The sequence below is a fragment of the Halichoerus grypus genome, chromosome 8 (genome assembly GCF_964656455.1).
Source record: "Halichoerus grypus chromosome 8, mHalGry1.hap1.1, whole genome shotgun sequence".
Lineage (NCBI taxonomy): Eukaryota > Metazoa > Chordata > Mammalia > Carnivora > Phocidae > Halichoerus > Halichoerus grypus.
Window position 1 is genome coordinate 123,338,111 of NC_135719.1, and position 24,225 is coordinate 123,362,335.

The following is a 24,225-nucleotide window of genomic DNA, read 5'->3' on the forward strand; positions in this document are numbered from 1 at the left end:
TCCAAGATCAAGGTTCCAGCAGGTTAGATTTGTGGTGAGGGCTCTCACCTGGGCTTGCCGACAGCCGCTTCTCGCTGTATCCTCCTCACATGGCAGAGACAGAGAGAAAGCAAGCTCTCTGGCGGCTCCTCTTATAAGGACACTAATCCTATGGGATCAGGGCCCCACCCTTGTGACCTCTTTTAACCTTAATTACTTCCTTACTCCAAATACAGCCACACTGCAGGCTAGGCTTCTGCATGTCAGTTTTAGGGGCACACAATTCAAAGGGATAAAAGGAACTTGGAGCTTGTGTGCCCAGTAAGCTGTGCCGGTCTTGGGATAAGAAATGTTTGCCCTATAAACTAAGTTTCTCATTTTTGCATTTATTTTGCTCACCTTGGATTTCATTTCTCAATACCTAGATTAAAATGTCGACAGCCTCAGCTGCATTAAGAACAGGAGAAAGTTGGGGATGTGGTGTCGGCACGAAAGAGACAGGGCAGAGCCTGTCACCGAGAGGGGTCCTCACTGGGTGCTGGAGAGGGTGGACACTCGCTCCGGGCCGAGGAGGGCAGGTGCCCGCATTCCTCTGAGTCCTGACACCTGTGCTCTTTTGCAGGCCCCGTACTTTTGGCCTTCGAACTGCTGGGAGCCTGAAAACACTGACTACGGTGAGCAGTGAAGAAGTGTCACTCCTGGGAGAGTGGAAGACAAATGCCTGGTGTCTGGGTGACGGTCACGCAGGGAGGAGGGGTCGTTGTCCTGCTTAATCCTTTTCATACCGTTGACATGTAATAAGCTCCCTGTTCCACATAATGAAGAAAGGCAGAGCACACTGAAAGATGCAGCCTTTGGAAGGGAATGGGGGAAGGGAAGAAAAATTCTATCAAGCTGGCCAATGTGCTCATTCTGTGGAGCCAAGAGCCAAGACAGTGGCTGCTGACCCGTCCTTTCTGGGACAGGGTTTCAGGGAGGGCTGGATCTAGGGGCCACCTCCCCCTAGTTCTTTCTATTCTCACAGCCTTGTTAAGACTTATTAATAATTCATGGGTGTTTTTGATAGTTAGAAGTTAGGGGGGAAGGGAGACAGACCAGGGAGGAATGTACATAAGGTACCCTGGACGAGGAAAATAAGAGTGGGTGAAGTTGGGAGCTTGGCAAGAAGGGAGTTAGCTCTGTCCAGGCAGGGATCTGTTAGATTCTGGCCATATTACTCTCCATGAGACTGGTTAATATTTCCACGTGCCAATCCTCTAAAGAAGTTATATTGTCCCCCTACTCTGGATAAAGAACCTGAGGCTCAGAGAGGCCACATCGTCACACTTCCCCCTTGCATTCTATTTATCTGGATGCCCAGCCAATCGTTAGCTCCAGGAAGGCAGGGACTGGTCTTACCTGTTCACTCTCGTGTTCCCCGGTGCACCGTGCACAGCTGAAGCGTTAGTAAATAGTGGCTGACAGTTCTGGTTCTTTATTAAATGTGATTAACAGACTCTCAGTAGAAGCATCAGGATTGGAACTCAGATCTGAGTGCCTTCCAGGCCCATGCTTCCTTCATGGTCTGTCCCTTTGCACAGCGTTCTTGTCACTGACTTGGCTGCTAAGTCCACAGTGGCTGTCCTTGGGACTGGGGCACTTGGTGAGACCCACAGCTTCTCCCTAGGTTCTTTGCAGGATTGCTTGCTCAGGAAGGCAGAGGCAGCTACAGAGAATGGAGGGAGATGTGCAGCTGGGTAGTGTTCAGGGAAGCCTGTCCAGGAGACCTGGCGATGAAGTAGACTGGCTCACTCCCAATGCCGGCAGGTGAGAGCAATGCCGAGGGTGGGGTGCAGACAAGTCATTGCCTACTAAGGCTACAGTTCTTCTGTTTTCAGGTCTGAAGGACAGTCCTTATGCAGGGGGAAGGGCCTTCTGACGGTCTCTGTGGCTGTCTGCAGGCACCATGGTGGGTCCCTCTGGAACTGGGCTGTGCTCTAAGTGATATGATAAGTGGATAAGCAAGGCTTCCAACTCAAAATCAGAGCTACATTTGGCTATTCACAAAACAAATTCTTCTGGGGCTGAAATACTGCTCACGAAAGCCCAACTGGAAATTTGAGTAATTGTAGCTCAGATCCAGGTAGCAGCCATGTGCCCTTGTGAATGTAAAAACCAATATTCTTACAGGCAGTGAAGGGGCGGGGGGCGGGGGGAGGATGGCAGGACCAGATAACTAGACCTTAGTAAGATGAAAATACCTACTTGAATATGAACCCATAAAGCTTCGGCTATCAGGCACTGCATACACCGGGGCATTAGGTTTCCCTTTCTCCGCATCGTGATTTTATGTGCACGTGAACAAGGATAGAAATAACAATTTATATCAGGTTCTCATTAAAACAAAATTATTTCGAATTCCTGTGCCTCGACTTCGGCAGATCAGATGGAGAAGTCAAGGTACGGGATGCAAAAGTACTCACCAGCATTTCCAAAGCAGTTCAGTCAGAAAATCAAAGTATTTACCAAGAGAGAATTTAGCACAGTGGCTCAAGATCAACTGGCTCCACTAGCTGTGTGATCTTGGCCAGTTATTTAACCTCTCTGTGCCTCAAAACCTTCATGTGCAAATTAGAATAATAATAATAGTACTTGTTTCCTAGTGTTGTTTTGTTACAGTGAAATGCAATGTCTGTAAGATTTGGTGTGTGATCCACAGTAAGGATTCAGTAGAAACCATGGTGGTGGTTAGTATTATTACTGTTAAGTTTGACAGTATTAGTTCTGTGGTGGCCCTCTTGCAGAGAGGATGTGAAAGCAAAGCTAAGAACTCAGAATAGGTATGATTTGGATTGATGAAGAACCAAAAACTTTCATCCAACAAACCTTTACTGATCACCTACTTTGTGTCAGTTGCTAGGGCACAGATTTGAATAAATCCCAGTCTTACCATCTAAGTATTCCAGGCCGGGGGGAGGCAGTGTGATGGGGAGGAAGATGGTGGTGAGGAGTCTGATCTGCGTATTCAGAGGTTTCATGTTGATGAAGAATGACGGGGAAGGTTGAATCATTTGGGAGGGGCAGGTTTATCCAAAAGCCATCGGGGTCAAGGAGAGACATTTAGAATGGATGCAGCAGCTTTAGGGAATCTCAGCAATGCGGAATGACCTGAAAAGGTTCCCTCATCTGTAAAATGAGGATAATCACAGAACCCACCTCATAGGGTCATTATGGGGATTGAGTAAGTGAACATTTGGGAAGCCTCTAGAATGGCACCTGACATTCAGCGAGCTTCATACAGGTGTAGCGGCTGTTATGATGTCTCAACATGCACATAAGAGGCACTCAATAAATGTTTAAGTGGGTGAATGAATGAACAAATGAATGACCAGTGAATGTCATTATGGGAAAAGTTAATTCCACCTCTGCCACTCACCGGCCTGTGGGTAAATCACTTCACCTCTCTGGGCCTTTGGTTTTCCCATCTGGCAATGAGGGGCCTGTGCTTGCTGGTCACCAAGGTTACTTCCGATGCTAAAATCCCATTGTACCAAAAAGTAATTTGAGGGTATGAGGAACACAGAGAAATACATGTTATACAGGTTCCCTGGTTTAAGAGATTGAGGTAAATAATGTCACTCATGAAGACAAAGTTTGAGAAGGCAGTCAGTCCCTTAAGTACATTGAAATAGGACGAGGTCAATATTTTCTTATTGTTTAATTGCATGTGTATTATATGAAGCTATTCACTTCATGAAATTTCGAATGGTTTCTATTTGTATCACGGTGAGATGTGGTGACCCTGATGGCAGTGGGTCATCCAAGTGAGATGCCAGGAGGTCAGATTGCCAAGCGTGAGGGTGAGGAGACAAAGATCTAACAATGAGAGATTAACTATCCAAGAAAAACCCACATCTGAGCTTACAGCAAGTCCCCCAGATGCCCTGTGATAGGACTGGCTGTCATTGCCAACGGTCATCTGATGGGTTAGGCGTTGGAGCAAAAGCACTGTTGAAGGCACTATGGTAGCACAGACAAGCCCCGAGTTCTATACCAAGAAAAGGTCGACTCAACAGCTCCAGCCTACCTCCCTAGTTGTGGTGAACAGACTGCCTAACATGTGACATTAGCCACAGAGAAAGCAAGCGGAAAGCATGTGACCAAGTAGCTCATGGTCATCAGGAATGGTGCCAGCTTTGCATTCCGTGCAGGGTATTTTACTTTATAACCCAGCTGGCCCATTCTGACCCAGATGGGTTAGAAATTTCTCAGGATGATTCTGCTTAAATTAAGCCCGTAGCCCAACCTGGGTTGGACTTCCCTGCGTCTTACATTTATCCAGTACAAAACACTGCTTGGGACAGCATTGTCAAAGCAGCTTTCACCTCCACTGAGCAGCTCTGCCCCTGGGTCAACGAGACCAGCGTGGTGGGGCTGGTGGACAGGCTTCCTCTTTAGTAGCCCCCAATTCCACAGGCTGCCTAAACGGTGGTCGAAGGGAATGAAGGAGGTACCTTGTAATAGAGCATATGCCCCTTTCAGACGTTATGGAGAGCTATGGGTGCCTGGTTCTCTGGAAAAGCTGGTAAGTGGAGGATTATGAAGAGGAGATACATTCATACCGAATCACTTCATATCAACATAAGCTATACAAAGGAACAATCATTTGACAGCTTTTTGAGATAGGATCAAAGACTCTCTTCGATCATGGACCCCAATGATATGAGTGTCTTTCTTAGCTACACACTCAAGATAAACTGTCCAGGTTGGGCATCTTTAAAGTGCATCAAGAATTTAAAAACACTTTTTTTTTTTTTTTTTTTAAAGATTTTTTTATTTATTTATTTGAGAGAGAGAGAATGAGAGAGCAAGCACATGAGAGGGGTAGGGTCAGAGGGAGAAGCAGACTCCCTGCCGAGCAGGGAGCCCGATGCGGGACTCGATCCAGGGACTCCAGGATCATGACCTGAGCCGAAGGCAGTCGCTTAACCAACTGAGCCACCCAGGCGCCCTAAAAACACTTTTGAAACAACCTGTATGTTGACCCCTTTCAGATTTTTATTATTTTTTCCCCATTTTTTCAGTTATTTCACCTCTACCAAACTCATGAACAATTGTTTTAGCCAACTCTTCTTTATCAAGTTGTTCTGAACCATTCACCTGGGTCTTCATAGAAACAACAACTCTCTCTTTTCACATTAATTTCATCAGTGAAATGTAATATTTAGGGAACTTACATTATTAAAATAACAGGTATGCCTGACATAAACAGATTTGAGAACAAACACAACTGACTGAATCTCACATACAACTCCACTGGCGTGAGCAGAAGCATAAACATACCAGAGCAGGCTGCCAGCCACAGGATTCTAGCATATTGTAAGCTGCCATGAGCACATTTTTCAAACTGCATGGAGGAGATTGGTTGATCCAGCAAGGAGTTAGTTGACTAGATCTCCTAGTATAACTAAGTTGTCGAACCACAGGTCAACCACAGGTCAACCACAGGTCCTCTCTGACCCTCTCTTCTGGTCATCCTAAATGTCATTCATACCGCTCATCTACTGTCTTCCCTGGGTCATTCTACTTGGCACTGGAGAAGGAGGGAGATACTGAAGAAGCAGAAGTAGGGAGAGGAAATGATGAAGGCAGGTTTCAGAAAGAATCCTCTGGCAACTGAGGGCCAAGAACCCTTCCTTAGCTTGGAAAGAGAGACCCAAATTGTCCTCCTTTTTCACTGTTCATGCACTCCACCTGGCAGGCCGCACTGGTGCTAGGTGTAGGGATTCAAGCTGAGTAGGACACAGCCTCTGCCCTTGAAGAGCCCTAGAGCCGGGACAGTCTAGTAAACCCATGATTACCGTGCACTGGAATTAGGTTTCATGGGTGAGGGTAGGTAGATGCTATCCAGAACACAGAGCTGGGTCTTCCAAGATTAGTAGGAGGTTGCCAGAGAGAGGAAAAAAAGAGGGAAGTGGAAAGGCCTTTCCTAGCAGAGAACACATGGGCAGAAGAGTGGAACTGAAAGTGAGGCAGGGAAGGAAGAGGTTGACAAGATAAGCAGACTGGATCTTAAAGAACCAAGCCTGCCACCCTAAGGAGCCCGATGGTTCTTCTGAGGTCACTGAGGAAGCAGTACAGGGAGTGGAGGAGGTAACATGATCATATTTGTAAAAGATGACCCTGGTGAGGGATGCTTGGGGTGAAACAGAGTGAGGAGGATGAAAGGGAACGGTCAAGACTTGGAAGATGGAATCCTCATCTGATCCTGAGCTGTAGGAAGATTCCTGGAGGTTAGGTGTCATGGCTTCCACACAGAAGCAAATTCTGCACAGCGCAGCACCGGGCACACAGGGAGGGCTGGCTGGGTGGCTGGCTGGATGAGCAGACGGACAGATGGATGGATGGATTTGTAACGCCACCACACTGCAGGTTTTGCACATGTAATTTCTCTTCTTCCCTCAGCCATCTATCTCTGTAAGAGGACAATGCAGAATAAAGCAAGGCTGGAATTGGCAGATTATGAAGCAGTAAGTATGGTTATTTTTCAGTTTAGGTGTGGGAGGAGAGTAAAACCATATCTGCAGCTCTATTTCCGCTTCTATGGTTCCTTTTTTCTCTCCCTAGTCCCTTTCAGACAGTGGAAAGGAAGTCCCTTTTATCTCCCCTCCTTTGTTCTCACCTCTTCTTACCATCCAATAAAATTGCATCTTTATATAAGGAGCTCTTAAAACTCAGCAATAAGAAAACAAACAGCTCAAAAATGGGCAAAGGACTTGAACAGACACTTCACCAAAGAGGACATTAGGGAGGACAAATAAACACATTGAGAGATGTTCAACATCCGCAGCCATTAGGGAAATAAAGATTAAATCCAGGGTGAGAGCCCCTACAGATCTGTTAGATTGGCCAAAATAAAAAGTCCTGGAAATGCCAAGTGGGAATGCAGAATGGCACAGCCACTCTGGAAAATGGTTTGGCAGTTTCTTACGAAGTTAAGCATACACTTCCCATATAACCAAGCAGTCCCACTCCTACATACATACCCAGAGAAATCAGAACTTCTGTTCACACACAAACCTGGGTATAGCAGCTCTGTTTGTGATAAGCAAAAGCTGAAAACAACCCGAAGGTGCTTTAGGAGGTAAATGGTGAAATAAACATTGGTATGTCCATTCAGGGGAATATTCCTCTGTGGTGAAAAGGAGTAAACTATTGATCCACATGACCACTTGGATGAGGATTCCAGACATTACGTGGAATGAAAGGAGCCAGTCTCAAAAGATTTCAAACTGTGTGACTCCATTTATATGACATTCTCGTAAATACAAAACTATCACGAGAGAGAACAGATCACTGGTTGCTTGGCGTTACAGGTGGGGGCATGATGTGGTTATACGGAGATAGCACAGGGAGCTTTTTGGGGATGCTGGAACTATTCTGTATCCTGATTGTGGTGGTCGTTCCAGATCTAATCTGTACATGTGTTAAAATGCATACAGCTATACACCAAAAGAAGAAAAAGGGGAGGGTAATATGAGAATTTTTAAAACTTACTGTATGATAATTTTTAATTGCATCTTTAAACCCAACTCTGCCTTTCTTGGCAGTAGAATCTAAGGACCAAATCTAATCCAGAAGATAAGATACGTGTCAGATGAAGTATAGACATTCCCAGTTCTCCCGCTGCACCACCTTTTCCCCAAACCAAACTTTATATGGGTCACAGAGAATCTGGGAAATGGACCAGATTTTCACATACCCTCCAGAAGGTACGGCAGCTGCTGATCCATGAAATGACTGACGGGCTGGTGGCGAGGGGGAGGGGCAGCCCTGGAGCAGTGAGGAATCCTTCCCCCGTAATCCAGCACTAACAGGACTTCCAGCTCCTTCCTTCCAAACGTCCCTCGCACGCTGCTTCAGTTTCCCACAATAAGTGTGAGGCCACTGCACCAGGCTTTGTCGCTCTTGGGGACCTGTGCATAAGCCAGTAGGGAAACAGTCCTGGAGGACATGGTTCAGTTGACCCAGGGCCTCAGGACCTGGACAAAGTGTGCTTATCAATGGGAGCCGTTACAAGTAAATATGTTGGAACATTATGATCTTCCCAAGCAAACCCTAGCATAGCTGTTCTGTGGATCTGAGCATCCTGGGCACCCAGTTCCTGTCTCCATCAGCCCTCCTGTGCCAGCCATCACCCCTCATTCAGAATCTGCTCTCCTACTTCTGTGCACCCAGTACGAGGTGCTACATCCCTTCCCTAACATGATCTATCAAAAAGACCTAGCCTGCAGAAGCATGTGGTCCGGCCCCCCTGTGTCTCTCTTCCCCAGATTTTCCATGTCATAGAAAAGGTCCTACACAGAAATAAGATAGCATCAACTCCTGATATATTTTATTCAGTTTTCTCCTCTCTTGCTGTATAATATTCTGTTTTGGTATTTGTAAAGAATATGGCATTAAGATGTTCTTTCAGGCTGAAGTTCTGCCTAAAAGTGGGTTAGAAAATTTAAAAAGTATTTTGTTTTCAAAATTCAGTAATGTTATTAATTTTTTTCTGATGACATATTCTCTCTGCAAAACCAAAAATTCAATAGCAAAGAAAGGACGGGAAAGAACCTATAATCCTTCTCCCCTAATCTTTCTTCTGTACATACATTTTTTCCTTTACAAAAAAAAAAAACTTGAATCATACCCTGAACATTATCCTATAAGCTGCTTCTTTCCCCAATCATTAGCTGTAAGTATATTGAGAATCTTTCCATGTCAGTAACAATAATCTACGTTATTGATTTTGATTGTTGCCTAGTATTCCATGGTATGACTCTTCATAATTTATATAACTGCTCCTGAATTGACTGATGTGTAGGTATCACCAGCTTTGCTTCCTATGAACAGTGGAAGAATCAAAGGAACAGCTTTTTTTTTTTAGGTATTTGTACACTGAGCCTTGGTAATAACTGAGTTTAGTTTACGTGTGTTGATCTTCAACTGAAGCTCCTTTTATATTAATAACCCACTAATGAGGGTAATCAATTAGTGTTGGCATGAGCTCTATGAAAATACATAGCATAATGTGGGCTCTGTCCTTGCATTCCATCAGAATTAGGTGGATCATTAGGAGACCTGTCAAACAGCCCCCCACCCTCCAACCACTGTCCTATTGTGCCATCAGGTAAGACTACAGGCTTAGAGAAAAAGCTTCTCCCCTCTTCCTCTAAAGGCAACCCTGGATGCCTTTTCTTTCTTTCTGTTTTTGGGTTTTCCTTTCATGAACCTCACAAATATAGACATTCCCTTTTCTCCCTCTTTTGAATCTAAACTTTCAAAGGCATGAATGCCAGGTCATCAGTGTTTTCCTTTCCTGCCGCCTTCCCCGGCCCCTGCTTGCTAGAAGATGAGTCTTGAGAAATCCCTTCTTGCCTTTGCTCTTGGAGATGTCCAATAGGCTGCACAGAGCCCCCTCATCCCTTCCCCAAATCCTGCATGAATATCCACAAACCCTTTTCCCTATCTTCAGTGACGGTGACGACAAGTTCATATAAAACACATAAAGAAGAGGAATCAGGTGAACCACGGAGATTGCAGATTTAATGGGTGTGTAAATGAATATTAATAGTTCTACTCTGTACAGGAGGGTCTGGTGCAAAATCACATTGGGTTCACATCCAGTGGATTTAAAGTGGGGCGCTGCTATTCTATGGAGAGTAACCAAAATAGATGACTGCCTTGTAATAAGCATAGGTGTCGATGTGCAAACTTACAAAGATTAATGCCTTCTTGTTGATTTTCATTTCTCATTAGGAAAACTTAGCAAGACTCCAGAGGGCCTTTGCAAGGAAGTGGGAATTCATCTTTATGCAAGCAGAAGCACAAGTGAAGTAGGTGAACTTGACAGAGACCCTGGAAAAGAGAGAAAGACTCTCTGGAATGTGGAGGTGGCGTGAGAGTGGTTTCCTTCCACGGCCGGCCAGCCATGGCCAGTCAAATGCTGTCGTCTTGCATGAGAGCAGCAGAGTAGAAATCAAGGTCGAGATGGATAAGTTTCATCTTTGAAATCAATGGCACTCTGAAATAACTTCAAAAGCGTGTGTTCTAGCAGGCAATGGGCTTGCTTTCCAATGTAGAGATCTGGTTAGAAGATGCTCCTATTTCCTAAAGAGATTTCCAAGTATTCTTCTGTGCTCAGGGGCTGAAAAACATCAGACCTACTTTTCTGGAGATTCTCTCTTCATAGGAAAACATGTTGGAGTTTAGGGAGGCCAGCTCCTCTCCCTTCCCCCCCAGGGGAGGGGTTGAGCACATCAAAAATAAGGCACAGAAGTCAGATGTTGGAGTCCAGTGTGTTAAGATTATTACTGATAAAAGCCAGGTTCTAGGGCGTGACTTTGGATCTGTGACCACAGATCTTTACCCTGGAATTCAACTTGCCCATGCTGAGCAGAGCTAGATATCTGCAGAACCCCCCACCCCAGGGCAGAGTTGACCCCTGTAAGTTCACTGCATGCAGAGGACAGGCATCCTGAGAACAAGCTGACCCACACAGGGCCCAGAAAGGACCGACCTGAGCTTTCTCAATTTCTTCTTTCAGATCCACCAACAAAGTGAAGGCCCTCTTTCTCCCCCGGAGTACAGGGGATGAAAGACTAGCTGGAGTGTTTCCCCATACTTTTCCCTCCCAGGGACTATAGTGGAAATTCCTACCTCTCTAAGGAAACATCAGAAGTGGCCAATACATGGCCTCCCGCCCATAAGCATAGTTGTCAACCAGGTCCTTTCAATTCTAGAAATTGAGCTTGCTCAGGTTGGGTTCTCTCTTGCCCTCTCCAACAATGATCTCTGATTTAGCCGGGAGTGTTAACAGAAGAAATGGGACAGAGGAGGAGATGAGAAAGGGACACTGAGCTAGGCAAAGGTGAGCACCTTTTCTCTGAACGCTGCTTGTCCCTGAGCAGCGCCCCTCCGCACTGTGGGGGCAGCATTGTAGCCCATCACCCCGGGCTGGGTCATCGATCACAGGTGTAGTCATAGTTGGAAATGACCCAAGGACTTTGGGTCTGGTGGCCAGCATGGTGCCATGGCTCTCCCCCTCCCTCTGCAGTCTCTGCCTTTCCCCTCTGCCACGATTCCACACACCTGCAGACCATACCTGGTGCTGCCGGCAGCAGGGAGGGAGGTGGGCACTGGGCACAGGATGCTGTGCTGAGCTGGAGGAGCCGTGGCCCCTGAGGAAAGAGAAAGTGGAAGGGGGGTTGAGGGGGGAGGAGACGGCTGAACCGAGCCTGTGTACTCAGAAGCCACTGCGAAGCAAAGAGGAGAGCTAATTTGCACTTTGAGGATCACCCAGCATCGCATGTTGAAAAAGGAGGGGAAATTGTCACTTTCTACATATATGGTATTTCTCGATTAACTTTTTTGATTAAGTTCGTGATTACATTATAATTGTAGGCCGTTGAAATACACAGTAATTATCACAAAAATCAGAGGGTGATTATGGTTTATTTCAGGCCAGTAAACTGAAGTGCTCCCAAGAGAGCCAAGAACCAGAAGTTACACAACAATTAATCTGTTACTTTTTACTTAGAGAGGTAATATGAAGTAATACAGGCCTTAAAAAAAAAAAAAACAGAAAAAACAAAAAAAAACTCTTATCTATTTACTGATCAGAACATAAAGAATCTGTCTTAGTCACCTATAATTTACCTCCTGCAATTTGTACCTCCCCTAGCTGAGACCAGTGATATTTGCCTTCTGGATCTTGTCACATGCTAGGGCTATTACTCTGCTTTTAGAAAGCTAGATGCTTTACGTGACTTTTAAAACATGCAATTGCAGTATTTTAAAGACATTTCTATTAACTGAATCTAAAGCAAACTCTCAAATTTGAGGATGAAACACTGCAAGCCCATGGTTATATTCTTTCCTATAATTTGAATACACAGTATTCACTTTGATAGGGGGCATGTCCATGGATAATTCAGTTCTGAATAATATCAATCTTAATCATTCACATGAACAGTTGGATTCTGGTTCTCTCCTTAGGCCCACAATGTTCAGTCCACATCTATGATGATTTGTAGTCCAGCCTAAAACAAGTAGTCTTCCCACGTGTGGACTTCTTGAGGTTCTCTTGAGGGAATGGTCCGCCCCTATGTTACAGCTCTGCAAAGAGCAGGGACCACAGAGATGCCAATAGCCCTGTGTGCACTAAGCTCCTAGAAACAGGAACCTCTGATCTCCTTTCTTTGCTTTTTCAGGATAGATCGGAAAAAGGACAAGACGGAAAGGAAAATTTTGGATAGTCAAGAACGGGCCTTTTGGGATGTGCACAGGCCAGTGGTGAGAAAACCCTGCTTGTTTCTCTATGTTTTTGTTTTGTTTTGTTTTGTTTCCCTCTTCCTTCACTTGAAAGAAAAGACTGTCTTTAGCCACCAGGTGTCTCATTCTTAAAATTAAAGAGCATTGCTAAACTTTGTGATATTGGTTTTGCCATTCAGTCGATATAATCTCGGTAGATTGTCTGGAATGTATGTCAGTTCCAGCTTTTAAGAATTATTCATCCATGAAAACATGGACTTGGAAAAGGAGAACTGTGGGAAGTCCCCCTGGGACATCTGGGCCCCAGAAGTTTACAGCCCCAAAATAAGCAGTTTCTGGGTTTTTTTTTTTAATATATTTGGGTGTTCCCAAATTGGGTGCATAAATATTTACAGTTTTAGAACTTCTTGTTGGATTGTTCCCTTTATTGTGATACAGAGCCCTTCTTCACTTCTCGTTTGTCTTTGGTTTTAAGTCTAGTTGTCTGATATCAGTATAGCTAAATCCGGCTGTCTTTTGACATCCATTTGCATGCTGGATGTTTCTCCATCCCCTCACTTTCAATAAGCAGTTTCCATTTCTACTGTCACTCAACTCTAAATTGTAGAATAATCTTCCTCAAATGCGGCCCACTGTCAGTATTCATGGTAGTTACGTTCAAAGTAGCCATGCTCACTGAATTAGCCAATGCTGAGCCATTATCCAGGGAGACATATAGGGTTAGGTTTCTGTGAGCCTCTGGTCACAATCTTTTCAACTAATCAATAGGTAACCATGTCTAAAGCCTGTTTCTGTTTAAAGACATCTTATTTAAAGTATGTTCTTGGTTTATGAATACGGAATTCAGGGCCACCAGTGTTCTCTGCCTGACACACCTGTGTTCTCTGTCACACACCCCACAGCCCTCTTGCACATAGGAACGCTAGACGGCACATCATACTATGCTCGGGGGCCATGTTAAACAGCAAAATCAACAAAAAGCACAGAACTGTGGAAAAGGTGGGCCTAAATAGACCGTCAAAAGGACATTCGTTTACAGTAAGAGATGAAACAAGAAGGCAGAGCCTCAGCTTAGTCAGCCTCCCTGGGAACACCACATCGGGCCGCTCATGATTTTTGCTGCTTTGCCCGTGTCCACAAATGATCACAAATGCACCACAAATAGGGACTTGGGGGTTATGAATAAAGTTTAGTTCATAGGTGAATTCACAAATACAAAATCCATGCATAATGAGGTTAGAAGTAAGGAGTATTTTTAATTTCCTATGATTAAAACAAATCTTGCATTCTCCTCATGAATTGGAACTAGAATGAGGAAACTATGTCAGCCCTTCCTAAAAGCTGGTTAAAAGCAAACCCAAAAAGTAATTCCCCGTTGTGATATTGGATTGTTGGTAGATGGTCAGATAACGTGTAGTAACAAAGGCTGTGGCTGAAACTATCTGGCCACTCTGAATAAGAAGTTTACTCTTGGGGCGCCTGGGTGGCTCAGTCGGTTAAGCGTCTGCCTTTGGCTCGGGTCATGATCCCAGGGTCCTGGGATCGAGTCCCGCATAGGGCTCTTTGCTCGGTGCGGAGCCTGCTCCTCCCTCGGTTCCTCCTCCCACTTGTGCTCACTCTCTCGCTGTGTCTCTCTCTGTCAAATAAATAAAAATCTTTAAAAAAAAAAAAAAAAGAAGAAGAAGTTTACTCTTATAAACTATACACTCTACCCTCTACATGTCACCCCTAGATAGTAGGAGGTAGGCTTTGATATTTCATATGGGGACTCTGTGCAGGAACACATACTGAAGACAAAACGTCTTTGTAAAAGGAATTGTAAATGGCCAAGTGGAGATAATCATGTAATATCTGTAATAGGAAAGACAAAGACTGGGTCTGATAGTGTCGCTTGGGTCACACTGGAAGGTATAACTTAGTAATTTATATAATGATTTTTTTTTTTTCTCAGCCAGGGTGTGTGAACACAACAGAAATGGATATCAGAAAATGCCGGCGTCTGAAGAACCCACAAAAGGTTAAAAAGGTTCGCTAGTTTAGCTGAATTAAAAATTCTTGACGCAAATAGCCTTTCTGTTTCTGGTACTGTTCAAACCGTTGTTTGCTATTTGTTAATTCTACCCCGTTTTGTCCTTTGAAACAATTTCATTCATTCATTCTACAAATATTTGTGGAGTGTACTTGGCACCGTTCTTGCTGTTGAAATACAGTGACGAGTCGTCACAAAGCCCACAACTGGGGTGGGGGGAGGCGAACCCCCAGGCAGTCAGGAGGGCTGTGTCAGGGAAGTGCTGGATGGCACCCGGGGGCCAGGAGGGGACACCAGACGGGGGGCTTCCTGAGGGCTTCCAAAGCAGGCTCAAGTGTGCTGAGGTGTGCAGGGGAAGTAGCAACTGGCTCCGGGGAGGAAAAGAAACTAAAGGAACAAAAAGTATCCAAGTCCCACGGGCAAAGGTGAGCTTAGTACTTTGAAAGTCTTTTATGTAGCTAGATCATCCAAATTCACATCACCATCGTACCCAACTATGAAGGTGCCAACCGTCATTTATTTGTGTTTCACTCTCCTGGAAGGGGCGGTGGCCATGACATACTCAAGGGTGCCACACTCAGCCTGCCCCACAGCTGGTATATCCCAACCTCACCACGACACCAAGGACCATATTGTGGGAGAACAAGTCTGTCCCCCATAATATTAATTTCAAAAGGTTAGAGATGTGCCCCCAGACACTCCTATTTCTTGTAATGACCAATGCTCTCATTTTCTCAAACACACACACACACACATGACATGATATATATATCAACTTCTTGAATCTACTTACATATTTTATTCTTTACTGAAAAAGTTATGCCCTTGTAGGTATTAGACTTTATGACGTTAGTCTTAAAGCATCCTCAATTAATCTTTAAGGGCCCCCTAATTCTAATATTCCAGAATTTCATGGTGCTCACATCCTCTCTGTCTGAGCCCCTCTTGCTTTTATAGATTTCAGCTATACATTGCATAGCCTTTGGGGTTTCATTTCATTCCCAAAGCAAAGATTGTCTTTTGTCTGTCTCCAGCACAAGGGAACTGCTTAATAAGCAGCCATAGCATGAGGAGAAACTGAGGCCAGAAAGCTGTTTGGCTGAAAAGGAAAGAATCTGAAACCCTGCCATCTCAAATTTGTACCAGATGGGCATTGTCATCTGCTGGGGAAGAGAAAATCTAGAGAGGATCTTTCGTGCATAACTTTCAACAGTTGTTCTTGAACTTTCTTGTGCCTCAGAATCACCTGGGCCATTTGATAAAAGTGCAGGTTCCCAAACCCCACCCACGAAGACTGATTCAGTAGGTCGGGGGTGGGGCTCAGCAATGTGCATCTTTACCGAGTACCCCCAGGTGATTCTTTGCGGATGGTCTAGGACCATATTTGGAGACACGCTGATATTCAAGAGACTGTTGCAGCTTAGTGAGAGGGAAGATCTTCTAACAGTGGTAGCCCGAAGATGGGACAAGCTGCCTCAAGAGGAAGAGGTCTCCTCACTGTAGAAATTTGCACAAAGGCTGATCATTTATTGTCAGGATGTCACCGAGGGGTTTGGAAGCATCAAAAGAGCTCTTGCAGTGCTTGCCCCTAAGGCGCCCTGCAACTCTGAGGGTGCATGATTCTATCTTCTTGCTTCTTCTCTAGTCAGTGTATGGCGTGACTGAAGAGTCCCAGTCGCAAAGCCCCGTGCACATACCCAGTCAGCCAATCAGGAAAACTACAAAAGAGGACATCCGGAAACAGGTGAATGAATTGACTACTGCACTCCCAGGAGGAGACGTGGCCAGTTTGAAAACTCTTTGAAGGTTCACCTCTGAAGCCTGAGTGAGCTTTGAGTTCCGGGAAACCACAGTGGAACCCAGCTGTGGATGACTTGAACCTCTGATTGCTGTGTGCGAACAACCCATGGAAGCTTGAGAGGAAAAAGTCTCCACCGAGTTTCCCCAGCAGTTATTAGAGAAGGACATAGAGGAGTTATCCCAATGCCTCGGGGTGACTGCTGTAGGTGGGGTTCCCACAGAATGCTGTGGGGGCTGACGGGGGGAGGGACGGATATCATGGAGTCCTTAAGATTGTAATGCACTTACAGAGTAAGCCAGCTCAGAACCACCGACTTTATTGCTGTGATTCAAAAGGCAAGTTTACAAATAAAGAAAGCCCCACTCTCAGTGCCAATTCAGCATTATTTGGTTCAATGTTGTCTTCCTTCATGATGAGAAGCTAACTGGTCAACCCAGGTCAGCAGACAATGGCTAATTACATTACTCCTTTCTAGGATTCACTGGCAATAAAGTAACTTTAGGATCTTTACATTATGTTTTACTGGCTTCTTGGGGGAAACCCAAAGGTGCCTGCCCTTGACAAGTTTATTTGGGGTGGGGAAGAGGAAACAGATGCATGTGAAGTAGCTATTTCATGATCTAGTCGAGTACACCAAGCATAATGGTGGGTGTGATGTAGGTGTGAAGGGTGTGCAGAGGGAAATCACTGGAAATTAGTCCAACCAGATATTTACGGTGCCTGTAAAGTGTTGCTAAGCTTTGTAGGATGTATACCACTGTCTTTAAGTTTGCAATCACTTTTTGGAGTCGAGACCTAGGCTACAACACAGTACAGAATATTAGCATAGGCTAAATTGTAGAGTGTGATTGCTGAGTGTGGTGGGAATTTCCAGAAGGGCAAATGATTGTTGGAATGCAAAGCCGGAGGGTTGGCAAAGGCTGGCCAGAGGAGCTGTTTAGCTATTGATGGAAATACAGGGTTTGGGTTCATGGGGTGAAGGGGGGAAAAAAATCAAGTTTGGTCTTAACACCTCTGTTCTATCTTTCCCCAGATAACATTTTTGAATGCACAGATTGACAGACATTGTTTAAAAATGTCCAAAGTGGCTGAAAGGTATGTTTCCCCTCCATAATATTACTGTTTTCTTCTCATTTAACAAAGGAGAAACGTTACAGGGTCATGGCTAACAAGGATGCACCACACCAAGAGGCAGACCATAGTCATTTCTTAAACTGATAAGTGAAAAAACACCACAGGCCCCATGCGAGTACAGCTAAGACAGCAGACCTCCCTTGAGTGATGTCAAGAAATGTTTTGTGGCTGAAGCTTTTCAGGGGGTGGCCACGGGACCTTGTCAATCCTTGTCAATCCAGGAGGAATGTCCGTAAAAGCTACGTAATGCACTTTTGCCTTCAGCCTCTTGATTCATTCAAATGGAATTGCTCCCTTTTCAGCTATAAAATGCCCAGATTCACTTTATAGGGGGAAAAAAATGATGTGTGCCCTTTGAGGTGCTGGCCGCGCAAATAGGAGGGGGCCGGGCCATCAGGAGGCGTCCCACCTCCACACACCATTGACCACAGAACTGCATCAAATCAACTGTAAAGAAAATATTTGGCCCCTCCAGCCTGGCTTCCTCGGGAGCATTTGTGCTACCATCTGAACCCGTAGCTGGTTCCACTCCCACTCTGTTAACTCAAGGGAAACTCCATTTTGTCAACTAAATGGTCTGTTTTTCGAATCCTCAGTGAAGAGGAGAGACCACCTGGGGAATCTGTGATGGAATAAATCTAATCAGACAGTCCCACACTGAACATTTGTTCGTCCATATGCTACTGCTTAAGCGATGACCAGTATCTGAGGGATCAAGGGCTTAAGCTGGGTCTTAGCATTTACTGGATATCGGCGTAAAGTGGGTTCTTTAAGCCCCGCTCACACAGAGGGCTGGCTGTGTGTTCAACCTGTGAGCCTTTCCTTGCTGGCCCCCAGGTTGATCTGCATACTCTTTCTAGATAAATAACAACAAATTAAGGCTAAGAAAAATCCCACTCCCAAACCCAAAACCCTGAATGAACACCCTGTGTTCAGGGGGCCAAGGACATCTGTGGATTTGGGCTGGCATCTCTGTCTATTCTGGAACTCATTGGTAATGTCACTATTGACATCCTGGGCAGTCCTGTGCATTTCAGGATAGTTAGCAGCATGCCTGACTTCTACCTACTAGATGCCAAAACCCACCTCACAGTCACGACAACCAAAAATGTCTTCAGACATCATCAAATGTTCCCAGGGCAGGGCCAGGGTGTAGGCAAAATTGCCCCTTGTAAGAATCACCGAGATTCCCATTTTCTCCAATGCAAGTGCTCCGGAAGGTGGCCGGAGGCTGGAGCTCAGCTCACCCTTCCACACGGATTGCTGTGGAGTCGGGGCTGCAGCTGACTCTTCGAGCCCTGGAGCCGCCTCCCCGCAACTGTCATGACATGGGGCTTCCCAAGTACCAGGCTCTAAAATTGCTTTTCCGATCTCACTGCGGATGCCTTTGTCCCAGAGAGTGCCCGTGCGTGAGGTGGCAGGGTGACCTTGCCTGCATTGGTGCCAAGCCTGTGAGGGCCTCTGAGCTTCTGTCTCTGTCAGAGAGGGACGGGGATGGCTGTCCTCATGTGCCAGTCACACCTGGCCTTCGCAGGGCACATGAGACTTTGCAGTCCTAGGAGAGCATGTGTGTTTGTGGGGGTGGGGGGGAGCGCGGTGCGGGGAGCATCTTTCCTTGGGTCAAGTGGCTTAGGTCCCGTGCTTTTGAGCAGGACAGTCCAGGCAGGGAGGGGTTCAGAATGGGGTTTCCCAAACCGTAGCTCTGGGAATTTGGATTCAGGGACTCTGGGTAGATCCAGAGGAGCCCGCATTTTGAATAATCTGCAGGTGGACTGAGCAGGTCTCCAAGGATTTGGGGAAGCCACTGCGTAGCCCTCACTGACCTGAGAGCTCACAGGAGAAGGGGCACCAGGCTTTGTCCGCTCTCTGGGGGAGATGGGGAAAGAGCCTGAACCAGTCAGCCTGAGGGAAGCCCACTGACTCCTGGCAGGTGTGCTGGGGCCTAAGGCCGGCCCGAGAGACCGTCCAGGTGGGGTGGGGAGCCTGGCCAGGCCTGGTGTGTGTTTGCCTACTGCTGTCAGGGAGGGCCCCACCTGGGGGCATCTCTTTATGCTTGAGAGACTGCTCAGCTGGCACCGGAAAGATGATTCCAACCAGCCACTCTTCACTCCCAGCTCGAAAATTCGGGAGTCTCCGCCCAGCAGAGACTGGATTTTATTCCCGGCAGCAATAACTGGCAACTCTTCAACGTGACACGAGGGTTTTTCATTAGAACCACAAGGAAACTCCCAGATAGAGAGGAGGAGGGAGAGGAGACGGGTGTGAGCAGGAGATAAAGCAGCCTGGAGCCTTGGCCTTTAGCGGCTCCGCGGGGGCGGGGACGGGGAGGGGGTGTTGACAGCTAGCCTGGGGTGCCACCACTCCGCTCCCCAAAGCTGAAAGCTGAGCTGCCTCAGGTGGGCGCACACAGCCCCGTGCCAGGGCTGCTCTCCCTGGGCCTGCGGCAGGTGATGGGTGGTAATTAGCCGTCGGGCAAAGGACCTCATCCCCCTGAGAACAAGTGCATGTCACACAGTTCCCTGAGAGCTGATGTTGGGGAGAGGCGTGAGGGCCGGTGATGAGTGATGGGTTGGCTCAGGGTTGTGGTCAAAGGTTGTGGCCACACCCAGCCAGGAAGGTAATAAGGACACTTGCCTACTGAAGCAGCAGAGACGAACGATTTAGGGGATGGGTGTGGAGCCAGCCATCAGGGCTGGGATCCTGCCTCTGCCATCTTCTAACTGTGTGACCTTGGGCAGGTTGCTTTATCTCTCTGTGCCTCTGTTCTACTTCTTTAAAGGAGAGAGAGCAGTAGCACTTAACTTACGGGGTTAATGAGTTCGCCCATGACATGAGCTTCATCCAGTCCTTGGCACTTACTACACATGCAATGAATGTGAGCCATTATTTTTATCATTTACCCTTGTGGTGCTTAATGGTGTCTTGGAAAGGAGCAGGCTTCAGGTACATGGAATGGAATGAACTGGGTGTATGGTGTTCAGAGGAAGCAACAAAGGGCAAGCCCAGGAGTGAAGCTGGTCCTGCAGATGGCAGCTTTGTGTGAATGCAATTCTTCGACCCTGTCTCTCTTCAGTCTGCTGCACAGAGAGCCCTGCAGGCTGCCCATGAAGGCTGGCTCTGCAGTCCACGTCTGTGTGTCAGCACCACTAATCTGGCACCTTTGAAGAAGGAAGGGCCATATGGGAAGAATTTGGTTCTTCTGCCCAGATCTTCTTGGGTCATCCTGGTTTTGACTACGGCGTCCCATTGTCACCATGAGTGGCTAACGGCCAATATCATGGCAACCAAACTCCATTTCCCAGCATACGCTGCCTTTTGCACCTGGAAGCAATACAAAGTCCTGTCTAAGATGTTACCCGATTTTTGCTTCAGATAGTATGGTCCCTGCACACACAAATGAATCTCCCAGACAAATAACGTTTAACACCTTAAGCCTTTTATCTTAACTATTTTAAATGAGAATCTTTCTCTTTCTTTTCTTTCTTTTTTTTTTAAAGATTGATTTATTTAGTAGAGAGAGAGAGAAGGGAGGAGGGGCAGAGAGAGAGGGAGAGAGAAACTCCAAGCCGACTCTGCACTGAGCACGGAGCCCGACACGGGGCTCGATCTCACGACCCTGAGATCATGACCTGAGCCAAAACCAAGAGTTGCATGCCCAACTGACTGCGCCACCCAAGTGCCCCCACATGAGAATCTTTCTTAAGTATGGTCCATGAACTTGCCTTCTTAAAGAAAGGACACTATATTTCAGTTAATTTTCCTGGATGACTTTTATACTGTGCTTTAAAACCACCAGTGATCAGGGTCTTAGGAAGTGCCACAAACTGCTTCCCTTTCCCTAAACAGCCCCAGACCATTACCACCTTTGAGTCTCTGTTTCTGCTTTTTAGTTGTTTGGTTGTTGGTTTTTTTTCTTGTTCCCGGTCAACAATCTGCAGCAGACCAGGTGTTTCAGTTAGATCCCGCTGAGTAACAACCGACCTCAAAACCTAGTGGCTTCAAACAGCGGGCATTTGCTACTGCTCACATGATTACGTGCCACCCAGCCGGCTCCACTGGGCTCGGGCTCGTGTCTGTGTGCAGCCATGGGCCGGGCAGGCAGCTCCGTGAGCTTGGCTCCAGCTGGTTTAGCATGACCTCAGCTGGGATACTGGGCTCTTCCTCACACAGTCTCTCATCCTCCAGCGAGTTTGACCTTGCTCACGTGGGAATTGCAGAATTCCAGGAGAGAGAGTAGAAGCAGGCAAAGCCTCCTGAGGCTTGGAACTGACACTCTGTCATTTCTGCTGTATTTTATTGGCTAACACATGTCACAAGCCCAGACCAGATTCATGGGCTGGCGACTTGTTTTTAAATTGATCTACCATACCAGGAAATCAAATGACCAAGTCCCTTAGCCTTGGTCCTAAAGCAAGAGTAAAGAGTGTTTTCCGAGGGGTGTGCTCTTCTGAATGCAGATGATGAGCCTCGAGGCATCGGGTTTATGTCATTGTAGAATCTAGTCAGAGGCCCTTTCGGTCATCTATCTCACCTGTATTCCCTCAATAGTTGAGATTGCCAAATAATTGAGGTCTTACTGTCCTTTGCCAGGGTCCTCAATGGAGCCCCTTGTTTATTCACCCAAGCCTTACAGCACTTGACAAATCAATTTGGGAACGCAAAACTGTACACATTTTAGTTCCAAGTGGTCTGAAAAGTCTCTACGTTTTGCAGGGTATCTGCACAGATTTCTCCCTACTCACAGTGGCCCTGAGTTATGCCCACTCACTGCAAGAGCCACATCACACTGCCCCACACAGAGGGATCGAGTTGTCTCATTCCCTATCTGCCTGTGTACTTGGCTGTCCTTACCCTATCCCTGGGAGCCATTGTGCATCACAGCTGACTGCTGAATTGATTTTTTACATCATCTTGCTTGCCCATCTCGAGATCGCGGCTGCTCTCTGAAATTGGATGCTGGTTCCTTCTCTGCCTCCCAACCCTCCACGATCATGAAATGTAATTAACGAAATGAGATAAGACAGCAAGGAGCTGGATACCTTAAGGGTTATTAAAAACCTGCTAGGGTGATGGAAGTCCATGAACTTAATGTTTAATGATAGTTTCGGGGAAGGAAAAAAAGGGCCGAAGAGGTCGTTACAACTTTGCTTTTATGTGATTCCAGACACTGTGGGATCCTTGCTTCTCCTTTCTCCCAGCCCACCTTAGGGGACAGAGAAGGAAAGATCAGAGGCAATGTGATAGCCAGGGCGATTGTATCCAGACCAAAACCTAGAAGGGCTGAGATACCTGGCCTGGCATATGCTCTTCTTTCTGAGGGGCTAAATTCACCCTCACGTCCCTTCACCCGTCCCACTTTTCTCCATGGAATGTATCTTCTCTTGGTGACCCACAATTTAGGAGTTTTTTATAGTCTCTCTTTTCCTCACCTTCTCCAATGTGAAAAAAAAAATTGGGTGAATGAATGAATGAATGGGAGCCAAAGGTTCCTCTTCCTTCTCTGCAGTACTGCTTGCTTTTCCTTTCCCTCTCTAGCCAGAGCCTCTTTCTGTCCTGGTTCCCTTTAGTGAATCGAGTCTAGCAAACCACACATGCAATGCAAGGGGCTGCAAACACACTCTCTTAGTCACCTTTTCCACATTCAGTTTCCAGGTTTCCTCCCCATTTAGAGGCCCCAGTTTCCTAATAAGTGTTGTAGCGCATTTGTATTATATTTCTAAAGTAGGAATGATGGTCACTGTCCCACAATGCTTTACACTCCATGCCTTGTTGTCCCACAGCTGCGAGCCATCCCTCACTGTCCGTCTCCCCAGACTCTGTGTCTCCATCTTCTCCCACACCTGCTCTGTGGACCACACTCCGTATGTGTGCGTTGCTCTAGGCGTCCCTTCCAGGCACCCCTCAACCCATCACTTCTTCCTCCAACTCGCCTGTCTTACTTTTTTTGTCATATTCTATACAATTTGTAGCAAAACTGTGTCTTTATTTTTTGTTAAGGGAGAGAGGATGAATTCTAAAACTTTTCTCTCAGATTTTTTTAAGTGGTTGGACTAGAAGTTTTCTAAATTCACTTTTGTTATTTCTCTCCTCTCTAGGTTTATCAAAGGTAGAACCTAATCAACAATCTATATTAATAACCCCCTATTATATATATACAGTTAGTTGACCCTTGAACAACATGAGTTTGAACTCCACTTATACACAGATTGTTTTCATAAATATAGTACAGTACTATAAATGCATCTTCTCTTATGATTTTCTTAATAACATTTTCTTTGCTCTGCTTACTTTATTGTAAGAATACAACACATCATACATATAACATACAAAATATGCATTGTTTATATTATCAGTAAGGTTTTGGTCAACAGTAGGCTATTTGCAGTTAAGTGTTGGGGGAGTCAAAATTTGGATGGATTTGTAACTTCATGGGGGCTCAGTGCCCCAACCCCCATGTTGTTCATGTTGTTCAAGGGTCAACTATAATATCTATAACATATATATGTCATATATATGAGCCCCCATATATAAAATATGTGTGTGTATGTGTGTGTGTGTGTGTGTGTGTGTATAAAATAACCCATGACTACTGGTCACAGTTGTTAGAAGCCATGATTTTGCTATTAGCTCGGTGTGAGCATCATCCTGTGATCCAGAGAGCTGTTCACTATTTCATGGCACTAGTAGGTACTGAATAATGTTAACTGAATGACTGACCATGGGCTCTACCCTTGGCAGCGAGGTGGTGAATTTCTGCCCCTTTCTACAAGGAAATGGAAAGGACTATGGGGATAAATTGGCCAGCTCCATACTCACCCAAGAACCAGTTCAAAGCACCTGATGATGGTGGGTAGCACGTTTGCCAATGGTTGGTGTGTCAGGATCTTCTAATGATGTGAGAATTTGGCCTTTGATAATAACAACACCATATACTAATCAGAAGGAGGCAGAGATAAGGAGACAAGGATGTTAAAACTGCTCAATG

General features: G+C 45.9%; 1 protein-coding gene across 11 annotated transcripts in view; it reads left to right on the forward strand.

Annotated features, from left to right (window-relative positions):
• Nucleotides 1–24,225, forward strand: part of RGS6 (regulator of G protein signaling 6) — a 542,298-nt gene that overhangs the window by 450,375 nt on the left and 67,698 nt on the right. For all 11 annotated transcript variants that reach the window (XM_036098106.2, XM_036098455.2, XM_036098029.2 and 8 more), the window contains exons 6-12: nucleotides 602–653; nucleotides 6,424–6,488; nucleotides 9,763–9,839; nucleotides 12,216–12,297; nucleotides 14,228–14,302; nucleotides 15,951–16,049; nucleotides 17,140–17,201. In XM_036098106.2, the coding sequence (XP_035953999.1) occupies nucleotides 602–653; nucleotides 6,424–6,488; nucleotides 9,763–9,839; nucleotides 12,216–12,297; nucleotides 14,228–14,302; nucleotides 15,951–16,049; nucleotides 17,140–17,201 (512 nt within the window). The remainder of the gene's footprint in view (nucleotides 1–601; nucleotides 654–6,423; nucleotides 6,489–9,762; nucleotides 9,840–12,215; nucleotides 12,298–14,227; nucleotides 14,303–15,950; nucleotides 16,050–17,139; nucleotides 17,202–24,225) is intronic.